Source organism: Protopterus annectens, chromosome 11.part0 (assembly GCF_019279795.1).
Source record: "Protopterus annectens isolate FY-2018-M chromosome 11.part0, PAN1.0, whole genome shotgun sequence".
Classification (NCBI taxonomy): Eukaryota; Metazoa; Chordata; order Ceratodontiformes; family Protopteridae; genus Protopterus; species Protopterus annectens.
Genome location: NC_056745.1, coordinates 380,472,030 through 380,497,495, shown reverse-complemented (window position 1 = coordinate 380,497,495; position 25,466 = coordinate 380,472,030). Strand labels below are relative to the sequence as shown.

Below are 25,466 nucleotides of genomic sequence, written 5' to 3'. Positions count from 1 at the left end.
TCTGAGAGCAATCTCCTCGGCTCTGAGGAAGGGATCGGGGTCGGAGCCGAAGAAGTCGGCACCGAGAGAGAGGTGCGCTCCGAACCCAACAGCTCCAAAGATACAACTCCCTCGGATCCGATGCTCAGCCCTTGGCCCTGAGAGCTCAGATCTGACAAGCTCGAGGGCATAGTCGGCGTCGACAATTCCCTTGGTCCGAATGGGCACGGATCCGATGACTCCGAGATCCGAAAACGAGTCGGAGAAGGAGTGATCGGGGCAAACATGGGGGCCGCACTCCCCCCCAAAGGGGGGGGAGGCAAGAGCACCCCCATCTGCATTTGGGTCTGTAAGAACCGATGCATCATCCGATCCATATCCGCTTCGGAGATGCTTTTTGTTGACCTGGAAGAGGTAGTCGAGACAGGCCGGGAGGGCCGCCTCGACGACCTCGAGGGAGACCGATCTTCCTCCTCTGGCAAGAAGCTAGGCGAATGGAGCCGAGAGGAGAAGGATCTGGAGACCCCCGAAGGAGACTTAGTTATTTTAGCTGGCGGAGCCGAGGGGTGAGACTCGGTCCGCCTTTTGTGGGATCTATGTCACTCCTTATCCTTGTGCCTCTTCTCCTTTGTTTCCCCAGAGCTCAAACCCAAAGTGGGAGGTTGAGTCCCAGGTAGAGCTGAGGGAACAGAGGGCGCCGAGGCCGCTGATGCAGCCGGAGCCTGAACAGGAGAGGAAGAAGAAGCTGACTCCTGGGGGAGCTTTCCCGCCAGGATCAACTTGTTCTTCCTATCCCGAAGTGCCTGGGGGTTAAAGGCCGCACATATCTGGCAGGCCTCTGAGAGATGGGCTGCCCCCAGGCACAAAGCACACTGAGTGTGGCCATCAGCTGGGGAAAGCTTGTGGTCACACTCAGTACATTTTGAAAAAATGGCCTTAGGCCCTTCCGCCATGTTGAAGCACTCACACACACACCCAAACGCTAAGGAGGGAGGGGGAGTGACAAGAAACTAACTACTGTACCAGTAAAAATTTAAAAAACTAACATAAACAAGGGGGTAGAAGGTTTTACTACCACACACACTCGATTTAGAAGTTTTTGGTGAAAAAAGATTGAAAATGATCTCACCCAGCCAGGAGCTCTTCAAAAGTAAAGCTTCTTCAGCCACGGCAAAAAACCATCTGAGGTAATGGGGTTGGTAGCAGGGGATTATGGGTAGGGGGGAGCTAGGAGCTCGGATCTTGGAGCTTGGTAAGCTGCCGGCTCAGATCCGAAGTCGGATCCGATACACACAGGTTGCAGAGCAAATGAAGTAACTACTTCAGATCACCTGTTTTGTGTTTAATTCTGCTCCTATATATGTAGCAGATTGAAAGGGCAACAAGGCAGATTTTTCAAAATTTACTGTAATGCCTAGTTGGATGCAGGTTGATACTGTATAATCCCGTGCCTCTAAGAGTTGATGCCTGGTGGTAGCAGTTAGGAGCCAGTCGTCTAAATAGGGAAACACCTGAAATCCTTGACGTCTCAGGTGAGCCGTGACTACTGCCATACATTTGGTGAACACCCTGGGGGCTGTAGTGAGACCAAAGGGCAGAATTCTGAACTGATAATGACTGGCCCCTACCCGGAGGTGAAGAAATCTCCTGGAGCATCTGTCCATTTTGATATGGTAGTACGCATCCTGAAAATCTATGGAGCACATCCAGTTGTCCTGACCCAGAAAGGGGAGAATGGACTGCAGTGTTATAATCCGGAACGTTTCTTTTTGTACAGATTTGTTCAATCTGCTGAGATACAGTATTGGTCTCCAGTCCCCTGTCTTTTTTGGTACTAAAAAGAATCTTGAGTAAGTTCTGGATCCTAGTTGGTCTGCAGGGACTTCCTGAATGGCTCTTTTTTCTAGCAGTTTTGAAACTTAAATAATTGCTTGATCTCTTAGATTGGTTGGGACATCTGGAATGAACTTTTTTGACTTTAGAGGGGGTTGATGAAAGGGGATTTTGTAACCTCCGGATATGATAGATAGTACCCAGTTATCTCTTGTTATATTTTGCCATGCTTTTGGGTACAGGGAAAGTCTTCCCCCGACTGCCTCCAGAGGTGAGCAGTCGGGCAACCCTTCAGGGATGCTGGAAGGGTTTGGCAGAGAAAGTTTCTCTGTCATCCTGATTTTACAGTCCCCCTCTGCCATGAGGGTGGCATCTGCCATTGTTGTTGTTTCCCCCTCTGCCCCTGGGGGAAAAATCACCACGTGTGTCAGGCAAGGGTCCCTGGGACTTCCGAAACCACATCTTTCCACCCTTCTGACCTTTGGGATAAGGTCTGTTAGGAGTGGAAAAATGGAGTCCCACAGCAGTGAGAGTCTTGCCTTCCTGTTCGCACCTGGTAAGTGTGTCTTTCACCTGAGGCCCAAAAAGCAAGGAGTCAAAGGGAGTATTTGTGGAGGACGCCCAAAAGGGTTCTGCAAATTGACACAGCCGCAGCCAAGCATGTCTCCTGAGAGTCACTCCTGACCTGCGGCTCTGCTCGCTCCATCAGCTGCATAGGAAATCAGCCTCATGGAGGAGTTGACTACAGAATTAAGAGTCACAAGCTGGGAAGCTATTTTGGCTGATGCTCCCTCAGCTGTAGGATCTTGTAGGGTATCTCTAAGCTTTTTTAGGAGATCCCTTTGAAGTCATGTAAAATGAAAGATAATTCAGGGACCTCATTGAGAAGGTCGGTGAGGAAAACATTCACTTTCCATATCTGTCCATCAGCCTAGACTCTTTGTTTGGTGGATGGACAGACAAAGAAGTTTCTGCTAACTCTTTCTTGGTGGCTGCTGCTACCACCATGGCATCAACTGGCACACCTTTAGAGAGAAATTGTTTGTCCTGGGGGGCTGTTATGAACTTATTTGGTCTCCTTGGAGTAGGTTCCACAAAATCTGAAGCTGACCAAGCCTTTTGAGCCACTACAGATATGAGTGGATCGAAAGGTGGAGACACCCAAGAGGTGGAGGGTCAGGAACCGAATGCCTCCAAGTATACAGACTCATCCTCAGTAGGGGCTAGGAAAGACCAGCCACCCCTCTGCCTAAGCATTTCAAGGATGTCCGAAAAGGAAACATCTTCAGAAGGGGACCTGGGGGACCCTTTCGATTCATCCAGGTCTGTATCTGAGGTGACAGACTCAGGGGAGTCTAGGTGCTTCCTCTTGCACTTCTTCTTCCGTGGAGGCTCCTCTGAGTGATCAGGGGAGGCCTCGGAATTAGAGGGGTCACCCAATGGGGTGTCCTGGGGCAGAGATTCCCTATGCTTCTAGGCCGGAGGAGGAGCAGAGGTTGACACAGGCACCACAAGAGAAGGAGCTGATGGGGCTGATAGTAGGGCTGCTTCAGGGGACAGCACACTCTGCATGACCTCAAAGGCGTCATGATCCCAAGGCAAAGACAGCTCCGGCTCCAAAGACATGGGAGTCTTACTCCACGTCGAGGGCGATGGCTCCAAGGCCAATGTGGGAGCCTAGCTTACCTGCGACGAAGCTCCGAGAGGGAGAGCAGGGTTGGACAAGGGAATAATGCGACTTCCCCCCTCGGAGCCAACGAGAGAGCTTCAGCGCCCAGCTCCCTTGATGGACAGAACAACCGAGGTGATCAGAGTCGACATCGGAACCAAAGAGAAAGTGATCGGTGTGGTCGGTTCTACTATCAGCATGTCCATGGTCTCCAGCTCCAAACTAAGTGTAGTCAGAGGAGGAATGGAGATGGAGGCGGATGGAGCCGCAACCTGCTGAGGTGGGCTGGAAAGTAATTTCACAAGGGCCTGTGATTTAAGCAACCTGCTGACTACTCTCTCCATATCTTGATGCGATAACCTGGAGGATCAAGAGGAGTGGGATGAAGAGCGATGACTGCTTTCACTTCCTAATAAGGGTGACTGTGGCACCAAGCAGATCAGCTCCAATGAAGGAGACCTTGCTCGCTTGTGGCTCTGAGATGGCTCCGAGGTGGCAGTTGGAGCTAAGGGAGGAGATGACTTGTCGAAGCTAGTCAGCACTGACAAACTTGGTTCTTCAAGCCCAGGAGTCGGTTCCGAGGATGGAGCCGATGGCTTGACAGACTTAGAGGATTTCACTGGCTGAGAACCTTTAGCTGGGGAATCCTGTGGTTTCAATAATCCTCAAAGGATTAATTTGTTTATGCGCTCCTGCAAGACTCTTGGACTAAATGCATGACAGACAGAGCAGGAGTCCTGCAGGTGCAAAGCCCCTAAACAATATACACAGCTAGTGTGCCCATCTGTCAGAGACATTTTCTGACAGCATCAGTCACACTTTTTGAAGCCAGAAACTTTGGCCTCTTTAGACATGTTACACTACTATACTAAAAAACAAACTTTTTTTTTTTTTTTTTTTTTTTTACAGTTAAGGAACAGAAAGGAGAGCCTCTAATTTAAACGGCTGTCCTGGGGGGACTCTCTAATTTAAATGAGTTCAGGAGAAACAGAAGGCCTGCGAGATATGGAGTGATGGCCAACAAAGCTACAACACACACAAGATAAAGAACTATATATAGACAAAAACTTGACAAATTTTAAGAATAAACAATTATAATCATAGAAAAAACTATACTAAGCCTGAGCCAGTAACGAAGCAACCTCACAGCTAAAGTGGCAAACGAGATCTGGGTAGCTGACGCTGGGCATTCTGGGATAAGGGTTAGCCTTGAGCCAGTAAATAGCTCTTGAGCTACAGAAGTAGGGTGAGTAGGAGCCAAAGATCGGCTCCAAACCCAAACAGCAAGAACAAAGGTGAGATGGGACAACTTAACATCTGAAAATGCAAGGAAGAAACAGAGAAATATAAACATTTCCAGAAAAGAGGATGAATGGGGATGTGAAGATAGGCATCCTTGAGGTCCAGGGATACCAGGAAGGCCTATGGAAGAAGAAGAAGCAGAAGGAGAGGAGGGAATAGGATTTGAAAGGACAACATTCAGAAGATGGGGATCTTTAGAAAGGTGCTGGGCTGAGAAAGGTCTAAAATGGGTCTCCAGGTGCCTTTCTTCCTGGGAACCAGAAACATCCTGGAATAAAATCCTTTCCCTTTTTGGGCAGAGGGCACAACTTAAATGGTGCCCTGAGCCAAAAAGTCCTGAAGCAGTTCTGGAAAAAAGGAAGCTGTTCCAGAGGAGGCTGAGGGATGCCCAGAAAAGGAGGAAGGGATTTCCAGACCATGAAATATTTTTGGCGGATGATAGATAAAACTCAAGAGTCTTGAGTGACCCTTAACCAAATGGAGAGGGACAGGAAAAATGAAGGGATATGAGAACCTGGCCTACAGAAAGGGGGAGCAAACTGTCAGAGAGAACCCAGCTTGTCTTGAAAAGGTGGCTTCTGAGACATAGGTGTCTGAGTAGACTTAGCAGGGGGTACACACCTAGAACTTTTTCACCATTAGGAGGACGCCGAGGCTGTCTGCAAACAAAAGCTGATTTGGAAGGATAATTCCAGGGGAATTCAGGGATAGGAGACACAGAAATATGTTTCAATTCCTTGCCTTTATCCTGGAGGGACTTGAAAAGCTCAGCAGCAGTAGAACCAACAAAGTTCTTATTATCCAGAGTAGCATCCAACAATTTAGCATTATCATCATCAGTTGAGGGCTGGAGATGAAGCCAAGAGTAAAGATGTCTCAAAATAGAACCAAATGCAGCAGCCTTTCAGGAAGCATCAGCTGCATGATAACTACATTTAATAAAGTTGCAAGCCACTTGAGAGGTAGAACTCAATAAAGGAAGGCCGAGACCTTCCCTTCTGAATCAGTATGGTCAGGAATTGCCTGAGAAGCTTGAGAAAGAATGGGTAAAACATACCTGGTCATATGAGTCTGGTAATTAATAGCTCTGAAAGCCAGGGAGGCAGCAGTATATACCTTTTTGACTAGACATTCCATGGCTCTACTGTCCTTACAGAAGAAAGTAATTTAGTGGATGGCAAAAGTTTAGAAAGTTTGTCAGAAGAGACAGACACTACAGAGGGTTCAGCAGAAGACATCTGTACAAACACTTGCAATCATCAGACACCCTCTGTCAGGTTTCTTGGGGGCTGGAGGCTGGGAATTAGGGACAACAGAGGTGGATGAAAAGGTATGTAAGAGGGAACCCCTGAATGTACAGCAGAGGGCTTGGGAGACTCCATCTGAATTAGTTCATAATACCTCTTTTGAATATCAGAAACCTGAGGAGACTCGCATTTGAAATACTCCACCATACAAGAAATAGTATCCCCAAAGGAGAGTTCTTCTAAGACAGAGTCTAGAATGATAAAATCTTAGTCCTCAGGCCCATAACCCAAGGGAGAAAGAATTTGCAAAGAATATGCCAAGGACTCCTTTCCAGAATCCAAATCCTCATCAGAGGACTCCTGCGCAGTAGGCATTTTAAGAGGAGTAGAGGTCCAGGGAGGAGCAGGTACAGAAAACTCCTTGAGAAGGCTTTAAGGCCATTAAGGCATTAAACAACCCCTGAGTAAAATCCTACCATTCATGTTGATGATCTTTAACAGCAGGGGAAATATACTTGGAGTTTTGTTTCGTCTTTTCAGGAACATCTGCCCCAAAAAATCTTAGGAAGTTTGGACTTTTGCCAACACTCAAACAAGGAAGTAGGAATCTCCGCCCAGACTAAAATTTGTAGTATCCCTCTCGATCCCTCATATATAATCAGCCGAGGTTCCCCCCTCAACATCTGCAGCAGATGTTTGCAAAGCTTCCAAGGATGTGTGAGAAGTCAGATCCATTCCAGTCACCAACAAGGCTAAAGCAGAGGAATTTGAGACACCAACCTAACGTTTCTCTATGTTTCACTAGCCTTGAGAGAGATGTCTGGGGGAGGCGGGACAGCAGCCAAATCACACCTGAGGCTTTTGGCCTTTTTCTTGGCAGGTGGCTGTCCTTTGGGATGGGAAGACTTGGCCATAGCACCTTGAGCCAACAATTTAAGACTTTGGTTTTCCAAGTAAATCGACAAAGAGACGGTCTTATGGACAAACGCTTTGTGAGAATCACCCAAACAAAACAGACACTGCTCATGATGATCTTTATGGAGAATCTGACTCCCACACTGGCATTTTCCCTTTCTGGATGACATGTAAACACATTAAAATAAAAATAAAAAGAGATAAGAAGAAACCCCAAAGGGGCACTTATCTGAAACATGGCTCTATGACCAGCACAAAAGAAGGACCATTCAGACCAATGATCAATGATGGCATTCAGACTGGTAGCGAAGAAGTTCCGACATATGTACATCCATACATTACCTTTATGCCCTATGTCTTGAGTGGGCAGCACGGGTGTGACGTACGGTGTCTATAAATATTAAAGTCTTTGGTATATTGATCAGATATTGAGCTATCCTTGGCTGGAGATCCCTTATATTAAGAATACTGCAAATGTGATATGGAAGGACATCTAAAGACATATAAGCCTCAACTGCCTTAATAACATGCACCATTATGAAACTTATTAACAAGGACATTATCAGTCTACAATCCTTTTTCTCTTAACTAGTTTAGGTTCAATAAAGGTAGGACCTGTCTTCTAAAGTTGGTGGACTCCTTTGAACAAGTCATTGATGCACTCAGTGCAAACAAACTGGCTCACACTGCTTACCTTGGCCAAGGCCTTCAATATCATCCCACATTCTGGCATTATTGAAACACTAATCAAACTAAATGCAAACCTCTGTTACCCACTAGATTGCAACCTAGTTTACTAACAGACCCCAATTTATTAGTGTAGGAAACATGCTCTCTTCAAAAAAAAAAAAAAAAACAGTGGTGTCCCCTGGGGATCTGTCTTTGGGCCGCTTTTCTTCAGTATTTACTTCTCTGATATCAAGGCAAATGTCAACAGCCTGTGGCTGACCAAGTCCATGGATGACTGTATCCCTTAGATGTTAAGCAAATTAGCTGCCTCAACCTCTTTAAGTGCAGCCTGGACAAATGGACGGGAAACCATAAATGTACCCTTATTTGGCCCCTCAAACTCTTCACACATGACAAGACCTTGAGAGAGGACAGTGTAGTACATGATGAGAAAAAGAGGTGTCTGCCAGCCTGGTAGTATTTCATTTCCTGAGCAGTCCTAATGCCTATCATGTACACCTATAAACTGTATTGGTTACTGAACTAGAAACTCTTCTATTACATGCTGTAGTTATGGCATGAATCTGATTCTGTCAATGGGGATTGTGAATATGCTGAACAGTTTTTTAGATTCTGTAAAAGTGGAGTTTAAGTCAGAACTACAAAGAAATTAAATATTTTCACTTTTTTCATTAGCATATGGATAGTGTCTTCATAATTTGTTATATGGAGATCAAAAGTGGAGGTGGGATAGAGCCTCTTCTCCCACAGAACCAAGCATTCATACTCCCTCTGGAGATAACTTAATGAGGTAGTGTGGTTTTTTTTGCCAGTTATGAAGCAGCCATGTGATGGTTATTACTTCATTTTGGCGAAGGATACTTTCAATATACGTCATGTGCACAATGCTGTGGCTTGAACCTTCCATGGATTTTCAAAGGAAAATTCAGGCATAATTTAATGAAAGCCACTAAGAACAGTACAGCTGTAAAAGAGGAGATCTAGCAGATCAGAATATTCCATTTCTAATCAATTATCTACTACAAAAAATATGGAAACTTGTTTGGAAACCAGCTCATTGGCAGACAGATCCTCTAGAAAAAAGACAGAGTACAGTTATGTACACTTAAAATAAATGTAGATGTTCAAGTGTATTCACTGTTGCAGTCATCACACTTGGGTTATCTGCCTGCAGGTAGCCCTCAGTTGGCCCGAATACCAGAGACTTAGTATTTCTGTGTCAGATGTTGTCGCTCCAGGACTGATGTCAAGTCATCAGGGGTATAAAAACAGCTAGCTGACGCCATTACATCAGTTTTTCTTGCCCCAAATGTCAGGCACCCCCAAACAGGGAGCTAAGTTATGTTGGGGAAAACACCACCAGTAAAAAGTAAATACCAATACCAATAGTAATAGCCACAGAGAGTGAGAGGTAGAGAAAACCAGGGGGCTGGAGGGAGGGACACCAGGACTGCAACAGTGAATACACTCGAAGATCTACATTTATGATAAGTGTACACAACTGTACTATGTTCTTCGTGTTTCAAGGTTGCAGTCATCACACTTGGGTGGATTTCCAAAGCTGAGGAAGGGTGGAGGCAGTCAAGAAGAGTTGGGGCTGGCTAGTAGGCCTTGCAAGACTGCCCTGGATTTGGAAATGATAGGCAGGTGGTAATGCTTGGTGAAGGTGTGTACATAACTCCAGGTAGCAGTTTCCAGGATGTCACTCGTAGGGACTCCCCTGAGAAATGCTGTAGAGGTAGATGTCGCCCTAGTGGAATGTGTTCTGACCCCCTGAGGGGTTGGCTTTCCATGGTGCTTGCTGCAGAAATGGATGCAGTGCGCTATCCATTTGGAAATGGTTTGTTTTGAAATGGCCTTGCCCTCTGCCCCTGTTGCAAAGCTGACTAGTAACTGGTCAGATTTTCTGAAGGGCTTAGTCCTGTCAAGGTAGAATCTGTCTGTGCACGTCCAAAGAGTGCAGGATCCTTTCCCCTTTATTTTGAGGATTAGAGAAGAAGGTTGGCAAATGGATGGATTGGTTGAGAGCCACACTGGACACCACTTTAGGCATAAAGGAATGGTCAGTCCTGAGGGAAACCCTGTCAGCAAGGAAAATAATGAAGGGTACCACAGTCATCAGTGCTTGTAGCTCAGACACTCTTCTAGCTGAAGTGATGGCTAGAAGCAAGGCTGTTTTCCAAGAGAGGAATTTTAACTCTGCTGAAGCAGCAAGTTCAAAGGGGGGAAGCGTGAGCTTTTCCAGTACAAAGTTAAGGTCCCAAACAGGGGTGGGTGCTCTCCTTGGTGGCCTTAAGTTGTTTGCCCCTCTCAGGAACTGTTTGATGAGAGGGTGAGAGAATAGAGGTGGCTCAGTGTTGTAATGAGCCGAGATGGCAGAGGCATGGATCATAATGGAGGAGAAGGATAGGCCTCTGTGGAGTAATTCTGCTAGGTAATCCAGGATTAGAGGTAAGAAGGGCAGAGATGTGTCCTCTCCTTTAGACTAAATCCAGGAACAATACCTTTTCCACTTATCAGCATAGGATTTCCTTGTACTGGGCCTTCTGGCTTCAAAGATAATGTCCAGCACCTGTTTGCTTAGGGTTGCTGGTGGAGAATTCAAGGAATAAGCCAGGCTGCAAGATTTAGGGTTTGCAGTTGTGGATGCAAAATCTGTCCCTTCTGCTGAGAGAGCAGGGTTGGGGTCTGGTGTAGGTGCCAGGGTGGCACCGTTATCAGGCTGCGCAGAGTGAGTACCAGTGCTGGCATGGCTAGTCTGGAGCAATCAGAATTGTCCTTGGCCTGTCTTGTTTTATCTAGAGTAATACTCTTGTTAGAAGGGGCAGAGGGGGAAAGGCATAGACTGAGAGCTTTTCCCATTGAAAGGATAGGGCATCTACTTTCCAGGCCTTGCTGTGAGGATCCATGGTGCAGAATTTGCTGAGCTGGTGGCTGTAGGGGGAGGCAAAGAAATTCACCTCTGGGGTCCCCCATTTCTGAATCAGAAGATTGAAGGTGCTGGGCTCCAATTTCCACTCGTGTGGGTCTAGGAGATTTCTGCTTAAGTTGTCTGTGAGTGTTGTTTGCATGGCAGGAATTGAGCTTGTAGATGGACTTGGATGTCCAAGGCCATGTTCCACACGACCATGGCTAACCTGCAGAGTGGGTAGGAATGGGTTCCCCAGTGCTTGTTGCTGTACCACATAACTGTGGTGTTGTCTGTTTTTATTAGCAGTTGTCCTAGAAAGAGTAGGGATCTGAAAGCTGTCAGTGCATTCTGTACAGTTAGCATCTATTTTTGGTTGATGTGCAGATGAATTTGACTTGGGCTCCAGTGGTCCTGAATACATTTGCCAGCCATGTGAGCCCCCCAAGCATAGTCTGATGCTTCTGTGGTCAGGGTCTGGCCGGCGTGTGGTTGAGTGAATGGCAGTCCCTTGTTGTGGTTGCATGCTTCTGTCCACCAAAGGAACTCTGTCCTTAGACAGGGTATGATAGGAATGACTGTTTCCAGGTCCTGAGAATGCTGGCACCAAAGACTTCTTAAGTACCACTGAAGTTTCCTCATATGCAGTCTTGCACATGGAATTAGCAGTATACATGAGACCATGAACTCTATGGCTTGCAGTATTTTTCTTGCAGATAGCTGGGTTCTGGTAATCATTTGTTTGAAGTAGTCTGTCAGATAGACTTGCTTTTCTGAAGTGAGGAATACCATCTGGAAGTTGTGTCCAAACTTTCTCCCAGGAATACAATCTTTTGACTGGGTACCAGTTGTGATTTCTTTTCATTGATGGTGTACCACAAGGAAGTGAGAAGGTTTTTTTACAAATGCCAGGTGCTGCAACAGCAATTGCTGACTGCCTGAATCAGGCAATCGTCCAAGTATGGGTAAATTTGGATATTTCTCTGCCTGCAGTATGCAATGGCTGGAGCCAGGCATTTTGTGAATACCCTGGGCGCAGTAGATAACCCAAAGGGAAGTGCATAGAACTGATAATACATAGATCCTGCTCTGAAATGTAGATACTTCCTGCATGACTCCCTTATGGGGATGTGCAGATAGGCTTCTTTGAAGTCTAGGGTGACTAACCAGGCATCCTTGGCTAGCATATGCAGAAGCTGTTGCAGGGTAAGCATTTTGAATTTTGGTACCACCAGGAAGGTGTTGAGAACTGAAAGATCCAGGATTGGGCACCAAGAGCCTTCTTTCCTGGGTACCAGGAAGAGTTTGGAGTAGAATCCTTGACCCCTCTCTGTTCTACTGGAACAGGCTGAATAGCTCTGATATTGAGCAGGGAAATACTTGGTTTTGAGCCTCTGCCCACTGGTTTGGAGGAAGGTCTGGTAACCCACTTTGGGGTTGGCAGAGAATGGAAATAAAATTTGTACCCCTGGGATACACTGTTGAGGACCCATCGGTCTTGGGTGATGGACATCCAGTTTTTTGCATGACGAGCAAGTTTTCCTCCTAGGGGCACAAGCAATTGGGCAGGGCTGGGAAGTGGAGTGAATACGTCATTGTGAGCTTTTTCCATAAGGAGGTGGCTTACCACTCCCTGCTTTAGGGGTGGGAGCATGCCATTGCTTAGATCGCTGCATACCCTAAGACTGTAGTCTGGGTGGGCTGTTTCCCCTGAGTCTTGTTTGAGAAGGCCTGGTGGGGGATGGAAAGGACCAGTGTTTAGAAGGGCAACGCCTACTGAATCTACGGGGGTTGCACTTGTAAGAATTATTTAACAGTCTGCATAGATTTAGCTTTTTCTTCCATGTTTTTAAGAACCTCTTCTGCACAAACAGTCCTTATTCAAGGGAGCGTCTAGTAATTTTGATTTGACATGGTCTGGCAAGGTCTGCTCCTTCAGCCAAGCATGTCTTCTCAGTACAGAGCCAGTGACTGCTGCCCTGCAAGATGCTTCTGGGGCATCAAAGCCACACTGCAAAGTATGCTTACTGACTTGGTTTGCAGAGTGCATAAGCTCCTGCAATTCTTTATTTTTTGCACAGTCTGGAAAAGTTATCACTTTTTGTTTAATGAGTTCCATAATATGTTGCTGGTACTTCAGCATGTGAAACTAGCAATTCAACGCCCTAATAGCAAGAGTTGCAGTGGTATATACCTTCTTACCCCATCTGTCCAAAGCTCTGGAATCCCTGTCCGAAGGGGTGGGATTCTTGGCTGTAGTAGCCTTGATACCTTTAAGCCTCTGGGAAATGATCTCTGGGTCAGCAGTAGGATTCTTGAAAAGAAACTTGTGAGTATCAGGTACTCTGTAGTATCTGTCTGGTTTCCTAGGGGCAGGAGGTAAAATGTCAAGAGTAATACTGGACTCCATAAAAACATCATCCACAACATCCAGGACAGGGGGTATAGCTAAAGGCCTGTGCTGAGGCAACTCTAAAAATTCTCTGAGTTTCTTTTTGGACTGAGGATAGTCTTGGCATTTCCAATGGAAATGCTCTCTTAAAGTATGCAAGTTTCACCAAAATAAAAATCATCTGGAGGGGAGGCAGAGGGAATGGATTCCTCTGTATCTGAATCCTCATAAGCAGATAACGGCATGTCTTCACAATCAGAAATGTCAGAGTCATCAGCCTCCTGGTCTGCAGAACCTGAAGGGGACTGGATTCTTTGTCTCTTTGCAGGGGAAGGTTGACTTGCCCTAATCAGTGTAATAAGGTCTTCAGCCATTCTAAGCATTTGTTTTTGTGGCATGGGAGCCTAAGCATGCACTGTGGTTGTCAGTTTTCTAGGTGCAGTGCATACTCTGGGCCTGAAAATCTCGGTAGTTTTGGTTAGAAATTAAGTAGTCAGTTTGATTCGAACATCGGTTAAGTGAAGAACTGCCTCAGAAGCCGGTGCCTGCACAGCGGCTCTAAACCCATCCAAGGTACAGACATCCGCAGGTTCCATAATCGAAGAAGCATCTCGTAGCATACCAGACTCCGAATGGGTCTCAACAGAGGCCTGTGAATCCACTGAAGTGGGCATCAGGGTCTGCAAAGGCGCCTCACTGAGTACCGGCAACTGACGACTAGCTTAATGGTAGCATCATCGGCAGTTTTGGACCTATGTGGTCTGTCTCTGTCTTTATCCTTATGTTTTTTTTGGAAAATCGGTAGTCGGATGGCTTACCGAAGCCATTAAAGAATACAGAGATCAAAAGTGAAAGAATTTAGCGACAAAGAGAGCCCAACGATGAATGGTTCGGGCATTAAACAAGACACAAAACCGACAGCAAGGGTCGTCGTTATCTGGGACTAAACAGGTGACTCAGTAAGAATGAAAATCTCTGTGAGGTATTTGCTTTCCACAGGCAAGACAATTGTTAACTTTTTCTGACATCGGTTAGAACAAGAAAAAAGGATCCCCAACGGGTTACTTAGCTTTAGAAGACTTCATGATTATTCAATTTGAAAACGGAAATTCAGGTAGCGGCCAACCAGCACTTGCGAACTGCTTCTGCTTCAGGCTCCTCGGCAAGAAAGACTGATGTAATGGCATCGGCTGTCTGTTTTATACTCCTGACGACCTGACGTCAGTCCTGGAGCGACAGCATCCGACGCAGAAATACTAAGTCTCTGGTATTCGGGCCGACTGAGGGCTTCCTGCAGGCAGATAACCCAAGTGTGATGACTGCAACAGTGAAACACAAAGAACATCAGTGTCCTCATAGGAAACTGACCCAGCAAAAAAAAGAGAGAAGTAATTGGGGTTTGTGCTAAAGTGCATAGCCTCCAGATTTCATTTTTTCTCCAGAAAGTTCAATTATTGACATAGGTTCGATTAAAGGATCAGAGTGCACTATGGGGTAAACTGGCACTGCTGAATACTTCTGCATTGAACAAGCTTCTAGATTTTGAGTAAGATGCACAAGGCTTGAAAAAAATAAATAAATAAATTAAAAAAAAAAAAAAAAAAAAAAAAGGTCTAGGAATATGTCTTGGTGGGTAAAAGTATCTCAGAAGGAGTAATTTCTTGGCCGTCTATATCGGCACCTGTAATGTCTGCTGTGGACTCTTCATTAATGAACCACTTTTTCAATAATTTCAGCAAGAATTAATCAAGCAGGCTTTGGCTGAATATGTGAGCTGAAAATACAGGATCAAAGCCCTCTCACAGTCCCTACTTTACAGTAAGGATATGACTTGCTCACTACAATTGAAAAAAAAAAAAAAAAAAAACGACCTCAACCCTCAATGGACAAGTCAGCCTTCATTTCTATACCTCTGTCAATTCTCTAACAGTCATTAGGATGTCTGTGTTTTGTCTTTTTTGTGAACAGTGTTGAACACCATCTGGTAAGTACACATGGACTACCTGCTTTCATGGACCAGGGCTATCTGATTCTTATGACAGAAAGCCTATCAAAGAGGCAAGCTGTGAAGCTGGCCTGAGCTCTAGCAGTACATACAAAATGGCATGCTGGCCCCAGGAAGATATTTCTAAAATCATGAACATTTGTCAAGTAGCAATATATAAAAATACCAAAAATGTATCCCATTTCTGAAAGCATAAACATTTTTAAGCATCAATTATGTACTTTCGATAACATATCAAATCAATAGAAAATATGACAATATGAAAACATTAGCATATAATATAATTTTTTTTTTCTTCAAAAGACTAACAGAAAAAAATACTTATAGTTCCAGTGAGTTTTGTTCCCTAGCAGCACTACAATAAAGAACTAAGTCTACCTTGCCATTTATGAAAGTATCCTTGAAAACAAACAGGATGGCCAAACAAAAGAATATGGACCCAAAGAATGGAGCTTGCTAAACAGAACTGTCAACAGGATCGTCATCTTCTGGAAGGTGTTACTATGAAAATACTGCTGTGTGAGACACTTATTAAACACATTCAAGAGATCCCAGTGCTGGAATATGCTCTGTTTATGCTCTACAGTTAAATATACCCATGAACAGGTGGCAGTACACTAAACACCGAAAGTGTGATAAGAGACTTAAGGACACAGGTGGACAGTGGTCTCACCTTCGATAACCACATCATCACAACAGTCAGAAAATCCTTCTATGTGACACACCTCATCACTAAGGGCTTTTCATCCAGAAAAAAGGAGGTCATTGTCCCACTGTACTCATCCCTCATTAGGCCCATTACAGAATACAACGCCCCATTTGGTATGTACCTCTCAAGACATCTGCAACAACTGGAAAGGCCACAGAAATACCTCACTAAAAGAATCACAGGCCTAAAGCACATGCCCTATGCTGACTGTCTAAAAAAACTCCAGCTACACTCTGTCGCATATCGTCTACTCAGAGGTGATCTCTGCTTAACATACAAGGCCATGTCAAACCCAGAGCTGCTGGACATGTTACACTTAAAGAAATCCCAATCCCTCAGAGCCACACGCTCCAGGGATATAAACCTTGTCATCACAATGAACAAAACATGCTGGAGGGATAGGTTCCTGATCCAGAGACTCCTCAGACTCTGGAACAGACTGCCCATACATGTCAAGCAGATCGTCTCTTTGGCCCTCTTCAAAAGGAACCTTGACGATTGGATAGGAGATAGGAAGTTCACCCTGGGGATCACGTCAGTCACCCTGCTAGACAGGGGTCCAGGGAAGTAAATATTGTGGGAAGAAATAGCCAGGGAATTGTTATGGCTAGGCTTGTATAGGCCCTAGGGCTGATAGCCTAGTACCAACCTATGAACCTACATGGCATGCATCATAACTTTTCATTTCAATAAAGAAACCGTACACATAGAAATAAGAATTTTATTGTAATGTGAGTGTCAGGCTTTCTTCATCTGAGAAGGTTTTCAATGGCTTTAGGGACCGCTAAAAGGTAAATTGACTGGCTTTATTTATTTATTTATTTTTAATTATGATTTTTGGATTCCTCCCACAACCATCAAGCTACTGTCCCCTACGGTACAACTATTCATCTCAAAACAAAGAAATGCAAAAGTTGGAATCATAGCTGTCATCCAGAATAGGTTAGGAGATTTATTTTGTATACCCGTAACCACTTTCTCTGCTGACCAGAAAGTATGTCTGCTACCTTAGATTTAGTGGGAGTACACACTTCTTCACATTCATGATTCCTAGCTAGCATGCATGTGTTGACAAATTGATGCTCCTGAGTCACAACATGAAGGAGATGGAATATTTGGCCTCTCCCTAGGTGAAGCTCTTATGGTGAAACTGAACTGACTTCAAAAACATGTTTTTTCTTCTTCATGTTAAAATAGGTAAACACAGCTACATGTTACAATGGTGGCAAACAGGGTAAAAGAAATAAAGACATTTAAGTATAGAAGAAAAGAGAGTGATGATTAAATAGGATTTACTGGAAGGGTGTGGATGGTGGAGAGTGAGTAAATGTGTAGTAAAGAGGACATTGTAGCAATAGGTTGGAGAGATAGGTATGCATCATGAATATGCACCAGTAGAGAGTGAAAAAGTATTGAGAGGGTAGGTAGACAGTTCAGATGTCAAGCAAGAGAGAGAAGTAGGCTATATTAAGTATGTACACTAGACGTAGTACAGACTGAAAGCTGTAGACTAAGTGTGAGAGGAGAAGGTACCCAGAAAGGTGAGTATGTGGATGTTGAAACTGCATAGGATACAATATAGGTACAGGTTTGGGCAGTTACAATGGGTGTTTGGTGTAGGAAAAATTTAACTGTGTAGAGAAAAAGAGAAACTGTTTGAAGAACAGAAAGGTTTCTGTAAGGAAAACCTGAGTTAGTCTAATGGCAGTAGATTAGCTGGGGCTAGAGCATGTGCATAGCTATATTTTGGAGAGGTGCTACTTTAGCTGGGTTTTAAAGGATTTTACCTTTTCAGTTTGTCTGATTGAAAGGATAATGGAGTTCCATATTTTGAGATGCAAGAGGAGTATCTTGTGTCACCTACAGAGTTATATGATTAGTTGCAGATATTAGTTTGTACAGCTGCAGGCCTGGACATTTATCTGGATGATATCAGTTTCTGTGAAATAAGCGCAGAATTAATGTGCGTCTAAGCTCTAGCCATTGCAGCTGTTTAAGAGGGATACAATGGTGGGTTCTAAACATATGATTGGAGGCAAACTTAGCTACTTTGTTGTAACATTGTTGCACAGAGAAAAGGCAAATTACAGTTGGCCATCCGTTGCATGTTAATAGCTGTAGCAAGGAACTAGAATTGGTCTTTACAACAGTTTAACAAAGACCCATTATGTAGATACAAAACAGCTCGCTGTTTATTTTGAAGACTGCGTAAATGACTGTCAGTCAGTATACTGGGAGATAAAATTTAACAAAGGTATCTGGCTTAACAGTTCTTAGTTTTTTCCTTTTGTTTTTATTTTTTAATCCTCAACTTTGAGGGGAGTTTTTTGTTGCACCTCAGCTTTTAGAGGACTTTTTTTTTCCTTTGGTCCTCAACTTCATTAGAGGTGGGGTGGGGTACACATGGCACTGCCCAGAGTAACAACTAACCTTGTTATAGCTCTGATCCACTATTTTATACACAGAAGGGACAATCTGTAAGTACTGTCAGGTAAAAACTAAGCATTAATAAGAGGATTTAATTCAAGTGGGATGAACATGAAATTTAACTGGCAGACACTAGGATCTCATAAAATCATGTCAATATTATAGACTGACATGCTGAGGTCATCCATAAATGTCACAGACAGAATAAATCCCCATTTCCTGACCTGAAACAAATCCTATGGGAAATAGTAAAGCAACAGATAGAAGATGAATGCTGCATGTAAAGCAGAAATAAGAAAGGCAGACCTGATTACTTACATCCCTTCAAATATTTGTTAGGTATGCCCTTAACATATATTCTTTTGTAATAACCCAGTTATCAGGCTATTCAAATGGCACAAATCTTACTTATTAAAAAAAAACAGGATAACAGTTTGGTTAAATGGCTGGATATAGCCTTAGGGCAGAAATCACTGCAGCTCAACCAGATGAAAACAGAAGAGATTCTGGATTTGAAGATCTGTGTGTAATGCCTTCTCTAAATGTAAACAGTACTTTAATTGAGTACAGTACAAATGTCAGTCAGTGCAGCAGTTACAAAGTAAGCAGATATGAAACTGCAACTCTTTCAGAACAAAAATTCTCCTGCCAGGTTATGTTTGTGGTATGTTTACTGAAAGTGAAACAAAACTGCATATAAATAATGCAAAAACACAGAACACAGTACTTTATTAATGTTGCAAATTGCAAATGTGATGAAGGTGTCACCAGAATGGAACATCTGGAAAGGTATCAAAAATTCAAGATTATCCAAGTGGTAGTTGTTAACTGCTAACACTTCTCCACAGAATAAAAAAACTATGTTAAACTGTGACATTATGAAAAGTATTGCACATATTTTATTTTACAGTATTCTAGCAGTTGTAATTGATGATGCTGTTGTGTTTGTACATATTGTATCTTATGCTCACTTCTACTAAAAATATATTTTTGTACTACATTTCATTTTACTGTATTGCTGCTGCATCAGAATACTGTATTCTGCTTCTTCATATTGCACGTTTTACTCCCATGTCACGACAGTAAAAGGTCTTCAGACAAGTTCACTTACCTAGTTAAACTAATAAAAATAAAAAATAAAAATGAAATAAGATGGTTTGTTTGCCTAATTGTTTTACTTTTCAGCAAGTATTGATCCAAAAATCTTGTTCCATCAAAAGGGTTCAAAAGTAATGGGATATTAACTTACTCATAGGTTATAAGAATTTAGATTATATTAGTTAAGGGGTGAAGTCTGTAAAGCCCCTTGTATGGGGGTGTTGAGGAGGGGCTTGTTCTCATATGTCTGTCATTTCAATGTGTTTGACAGAATGGATTCATTGGATCTGCGGTTGCTATAAGCTGAGCCAATTACAATTATCATAACCAAATATTTGTGAAATGCCTGCTGAGGTATTTAATTTTCAAGGTAATGTTGCTGTTATTTTAAATAAGTAGTTTTGGCTAGTTTCCTCTTATGTGAGCAAGGTATTACCTAGCTCAATATATACATATATATTGGTAAAAGTTGTCTCAGGTGTCCAAATTATTACAAATGAGTTTTATTTGACGAATCACATGCTCTCCCTTGGGGAAGGCTAAAATACATTCTAATTTAAATGATGTTGCCAAAGTTTAAAAAAGAAATGGCGGTGTCAGCTATAGCAACAAAAGAAAACAATATACAATAAATGTCTTTAGCTGGGCATCAAAGTATGCATTTCATGTTTATAAGCAACACAGTATGATATAAAATTGAAATTCTGTCATTAAAGGTTTACCTTTAACCTTGGCAGGTCTTTAATAGACTGTTCCAGCTGGAAGCGGAGTTCAATATTTTCTGATGACAACCTTAGATTTTCTTTGTGTAGCTCTTGCTCCTTCTCAGTCTGGGAGTCAGAGCCAATACCAGATGTCTTCAAAAGTGAAAGAAAATGAAAAGTTGTGGTTTACAGTAGCTAGTATGTTAATATAAATCAGAAAACTATATTGAAAAACATTGATGCAAGACAAAAGGTAAGGCACAAGACATGGGATGGGATAATTCAAATATTTTATATTACTAGAAAGTACCTTAGAAGCAGCAGTAACTATGCTACTCTATAAAGCAACAACAGACAAAATGACTGGTACTGCAGCATGATTAATAACTGCAAACCTTGGATACATCGACAAAATCTACTTCTGTTTCAGGTTGTACTTCTGTGATTTGATCTTCAGTGGATACTGGTTCTTTTACGTCTACAAAATCTTCATTCTTATCACTTGTGATGGCTAATTGATCACCAACACAGTCCAGAAAACCAGCCACAGGACTACAGGCACAAAGCTGGTCCTTGTTAGGCATAACTTCTTCAATGATTACGTTTCTTGGCTCTGTTTCATTATCTGGTTTAGTGGAAACATCTGGTTCTTCTATCTCTTGAGGCAGCCCCTCATGATTTCCCTGACTAGCGTCTTCTGCTGCTGGACCATCTTCATCCGGACAGACTGCACATGTACAGCTCCCATCAAAGGGGCATGGCTTAGCTGGAAGCTCACTGTGTGCATTTTGAGAAATGCTTACACATTCTGCTGATTTTGATTCTTCTGTTTTGTTTTCCTCTCCATTACCCTTTACAGAAAGTTGGCTATCATTGCCATATTCTGAATCCATTCGACTTCTTTTGGGTTCAATGGAATGCTTACTGTTATCAGACACTGCTATTTGTTCAACGCAGTTATTTGTTGAGGAAGCTTTTACTGCTGTATTATGCTGCACAGAGCATAAATCTATGCTCTGTTTTAACAACAGAGTGCAAACAATAAAATGTGAGGCATGGACGATGAGAGAAATAAAGAAAAACAGCAGAAGATAAAATAAATGTTAATCTCTTCAAATTCACTTCCACAACTTCTAACATTTTTTTCACTGCAATAAAAATGAATAATTCTACATATTTTAAAGACAGCAGTTCTAACTCCCAAACTTTTCTAAGGTAAACCCTAAGAAACTGAAAGTAGTGCAGTAAAGGCTATAGCCAGAAATTTCTTTTCTTTTCACAAAACTTGTAATGCTTCACCTTCCCACCCAACCAACAACTTAAGAAATGTACACAATTTTCATTTGCTGTCTGTCCAACTACAAAAACAGCTGTTTTAGAGAAGTATTCCTTTATCTTAGAATGTAATGTACACATTTCTGGCTGCAGACACGTTAGAGAGTTCCTATGCATTCTGAACTCTATCAGCTATAATGCTACAGACAGATGCTCAGAAAATTATCAATTATGACTAACTACCCTAATGAGTACAGTGCCTGCTTACATGCCTTCACATACCATAGTGTGCTTCAACGCCATGTATCTCTTTTTTATCCCCAAGCCTGCCACCCATCACTCTGATTGCTACATTTGTGGCCATTTGATACCTAGTGAGGCAAATGCAATATGGCTATCCACAGACACATCAAGGAATTTTTGCTTGCACCCTATCCCTTCCCTAGATGAGAATGCATTGGGCATAACATAGGACATCACTTACTTATGTAAGTGATGCTGTCTTTCAAGCAGCCTTGTCCCCCTTATCAGTTGACTGTTCCCACCAGCTGTTCAGTCTTCAGTCGGGATTCATTAATGGGAGATTCACGCTAAGACATATCGCTCACCTGCCTCTCAGGGGATGGTATGCAGGCAATGCCTCTTCATTTCTCTTCCTCCTTGACTGGATCTTACAGCAAACAGGCCATTAATCATATCCAGACTGTCTGGGTCATAGTCAGGATTACATCTACCTATGTAAAACAGCCTCTGACTTTCAAGGACGTTTCAGCCAGCTGAAACAATGAATGACCGCTTCACATTTCATTTTGGTCTAACATTTCACATATCTTGTACTTCTGATAACAGCTTGAAGGCGATCTTGTTATGGAATATAAGCTGATCCCCTTTAGAAGTTCTTTTTAACCTTAGTGAAACATTAAATATTATCAAGCAATAGCATACTCACTTACATCAGCTGTGCACCCTTCCAAGCCTCTGACTTCTTTGATACTGTATTGTGCTGTGCAGTCACTTTAACAGCAATGGCACCAATAAACATTCTAGCAGGAAGACAGTACAGTTGTGTAAGTATACTTACCATAACGGATTATGTTCAAATAGATCACTTTTGCAGTACCCTAGGCAGTATGGGTTATATCCTGCCCAGGATATAAGCACTGACCAGTATTTAAAGCTTCAACGCACCTTTCACATACCCTAAGTACTGCAGGACCTGAGGAAGGATGTATAAAATAAGCAGTAAGGACAACAAAACTTCGAGCTTTCTAGTCTCAAGAAGGGAAGCTACAGCCCTGAGAAATAGGTAAATTCTATAAAAAAAGCAAATCAATGTAAACAGCACATGCATATTTATTTGTATATATAAACCTACACCTTTGTCAACATAATACAAAAAAGGGATTGGGAGGGTCTCCTTACTGCAACAATGATATATATTCAAACACCTGCTGTTATGGTAAGTTTACTTACACAAATGAACTTTGTTCATCATTAGATCAGGTAGATTTCCAGAGCTTAGAAAGAAAGAGAGGTGGAAGAAGACTGACAATTCAGGAACTCCTGGAGAACAGTTTTAGCAATACCTGTTCTGGACCTGAAGAAAAAAATTCAATTTGTAATATTTTGTAAAATTATGTACAGTGAAACATGTTGTTGCCTATAGGTTACTTCTAGAGTCTACTCCTCTCCAAATAATCACTAAAGAAGCCAAAGCCTTGGTAGAGTGGGCCCTGACCCTACCTGGAAATGACCTGTCATGGTGAGAACAACAGAAAGAAATAGCATGAGACAACCATAAGCAGATTTTCTGCTTTGGCACTGGTTGCCCATTTTTTCTTACGTTCAAAGGAAGTAAATACCTGATTGGCCTTCCTGATGTTTTCTTTTTTCTTCTTCATCCAAATAGTATCTAAGCTGCCTGTGGACATGTAGTATTCAGTATTTTCTGTCCCTTGGTTTTTGAAGATTAACAGATTGACTCAAGATAAACTCTGACACCACTTTAAGAATAAATGAAGGATTTGTTCTCAAAGACAACCTGTTCTCATGAAAAATGAGAAAGGGTTGACTCACTATAAGCTTGTAACTCAACCCGGGAAACGAGTACCACTATTTTCCATATCAGACTGATGAAATGTCTCAAATGGAAGAAGTGTTAATTTATACAGCACTGAGTTAAGATCCCAAGGAAGTCACAGCTGTTTTTTTTAGAAGGATGGATATGCAACCCATTTCAAAAACTGTTTAACTTGAAGTAGAACAGAAAGGGCAATCTAAGGACAAACAAACAGAGATGGCCAAAATATGAATCTTCATAGAAGAGTAAAAAAGGCCAGAGGATAATAACTCACACAAATATTCTAGAAACAGAGGCATTCAGGACCTTAAAAGGGACAAGGTTTTAGTATGACACTAACTAGAAAATCTTTTCCACTAACCCATATATGATTTTCTAATACAAGGTTTTTTTAGCCTCCTTTAATACCTACTGCATGAATCGAACAACACTTATCTTGTAAGTTAAGTCCATCCTGAAAGGAAGTTTGTGGTAAACACTCTTGACCATTTTCAAGAGAAGGGAGAAAGTACAGATATGTAAGTTGCACGTAACCATAACAGTAGATGTTCAAATTATTCATTGCTGCAATAGCCTATGGGTAGATTACCAAAGTTTACCCTTCCTGGGAGTAGGAAAGATGAGGGCCCAGGAGCACCTGCAGGACGGTCCTTGCAAAGCCTGCTATGGACCTATAGAAGGAATCCAGTTTGTAGTGCTTCATAAATGGATAGCTGGAGGACCAAATTGCTGCATCTAGAATGATTATAGAGCCCTTCCCTTTCCAATATGTCATCAAAGAAGCTAGGTCCCTGGTAGTATGGGCCCTAACCTTGCTTGGCATGATTCTGCCATGGTAGAAGTAATAAAATACAACAGCAGAGAACAACCTTCTACAGACAGTCTGTTTAGACAGGGGTTGGCCTTTCTTAATCCTAGTATAGGAAATAAACAGCTGGTCAGCTTTTTTGAAGGACTTGGTTCTGTCAAGGTAATACCTGAGCTGCCCAAACACAACCAAGGTATGAAGAATCTGCTCACCCTTGTCTTCTGGTTCTGGATAGTAAACTGGGAGACTAATGGCTTGATTCAAAGTAAACTCTGAGACAACCTTAGGCATGAATGTGCGGTACATCTGAACAGCAACCTTATATCTATGGAAAACAAGTCAGGGTTCCTCCCCCATGAGAGCTTACAACTCAAATACTCATCTTGAAGAAGTCAGAGCAACAAGCAGAACAGTTTTCAAGTAATGAACCTTAAGTCATTCAAAGAGCTAGGTTCAAAAGGTGACAAAGTCAGTTTCTCTAGCACAAAATTGAGATCCCAGGATGGAATATTTGTTTGTGAGTGGTTCTCATATGTCAAACCCTTTCATAAACTGTTTGACCACAAACATGCAAGAAAGAGGGGGATCCAAGGGCAGACAAACCAGAATGGCCACTAGATGCACTTTGACAGAAGCATACAAAAGGCCAGATGATATTAACACACTCAAATATTTAAGCACCAGGGAGGCAATCCTTCTGAATCTTCAGAAGTACCTTGTAAATCAGTGGAAAGGACGGAAACACATATAGGAACATACCCGACCAGGGGAATAAGACAGCATCTGCTGTCCAACCTTTCTTGAAAAGATTCTGGGAATAGGATTTATCTAGTTATCTGTTTTGAAGGGAGGCAAACAGATGTGCTTGAGATGTTCCTCACATCTGGATCATTTCCCGGAATACCCGTGGACTGAGTTACAATGAGTGACAGTCTGTCCAGAATCTACTGAGTTGGTCTGCCAGTATATTTTGCTCAGACAATATGGAAGAGGCCTGAAGAGTTAGGGAGTGTTGAAGGCCATCATTTCAAAGCAGCAGAGTAAGTATGACTTGGTACCCCCTTGTTTGTTTAAGTATCACACCAGTGAGGTTTTGCTTGTACTCATCTGAAGAGGGCCTGGTTGCAAAGATGATGTAAAGCTTTTCCAGCTTGAATCACAGCCAGCATATGTTTGACATTTCTGTGATTTTGTCTTTCCAAACTGCCCCACAGACCATGCGCTTTTATTCGCATAGAAACTCACCCCCAAGCAAAATTTGAGGAGTTTGTCAAGACCAGTTGCTTTGGAGTAGGAAGAGAGAGAGCCCTGCATTGAGAGCCATCTGATCTCTTCACCACTGTAGTGCTAGATTTACAAATCCCAGCACTGGTACTTGAAAATCTAGAGGGTGAAGATGCTGAGTCTGTGTTTTTGAAACCAATA

The 25,466-nt window shown here is 42.7% G+C and overlaps 1 protein-coding gene across 1 annotated transcript in view; it reads right to left on the bottom strand.

Moving 5' to 3' along the window:
• Window positions 1–25,466, bottom strand: part of CEP290 (centrosomal protein 290) — a 3,346,332-nt gene that overhangs the window by 429,059 nt on the left and 2,891,807 nt on the right. The window contains exon 44 of the mRNA XM_044087863.1: window positions 19,897–20,031. Coding sequence (XP_043943798.1) covers window positions 19,897–20,031 — 135 coding nt within the window. The remainder of the gene's footprint in view (window positions 1–19,896; window positions 20,032–25,466) is intronic.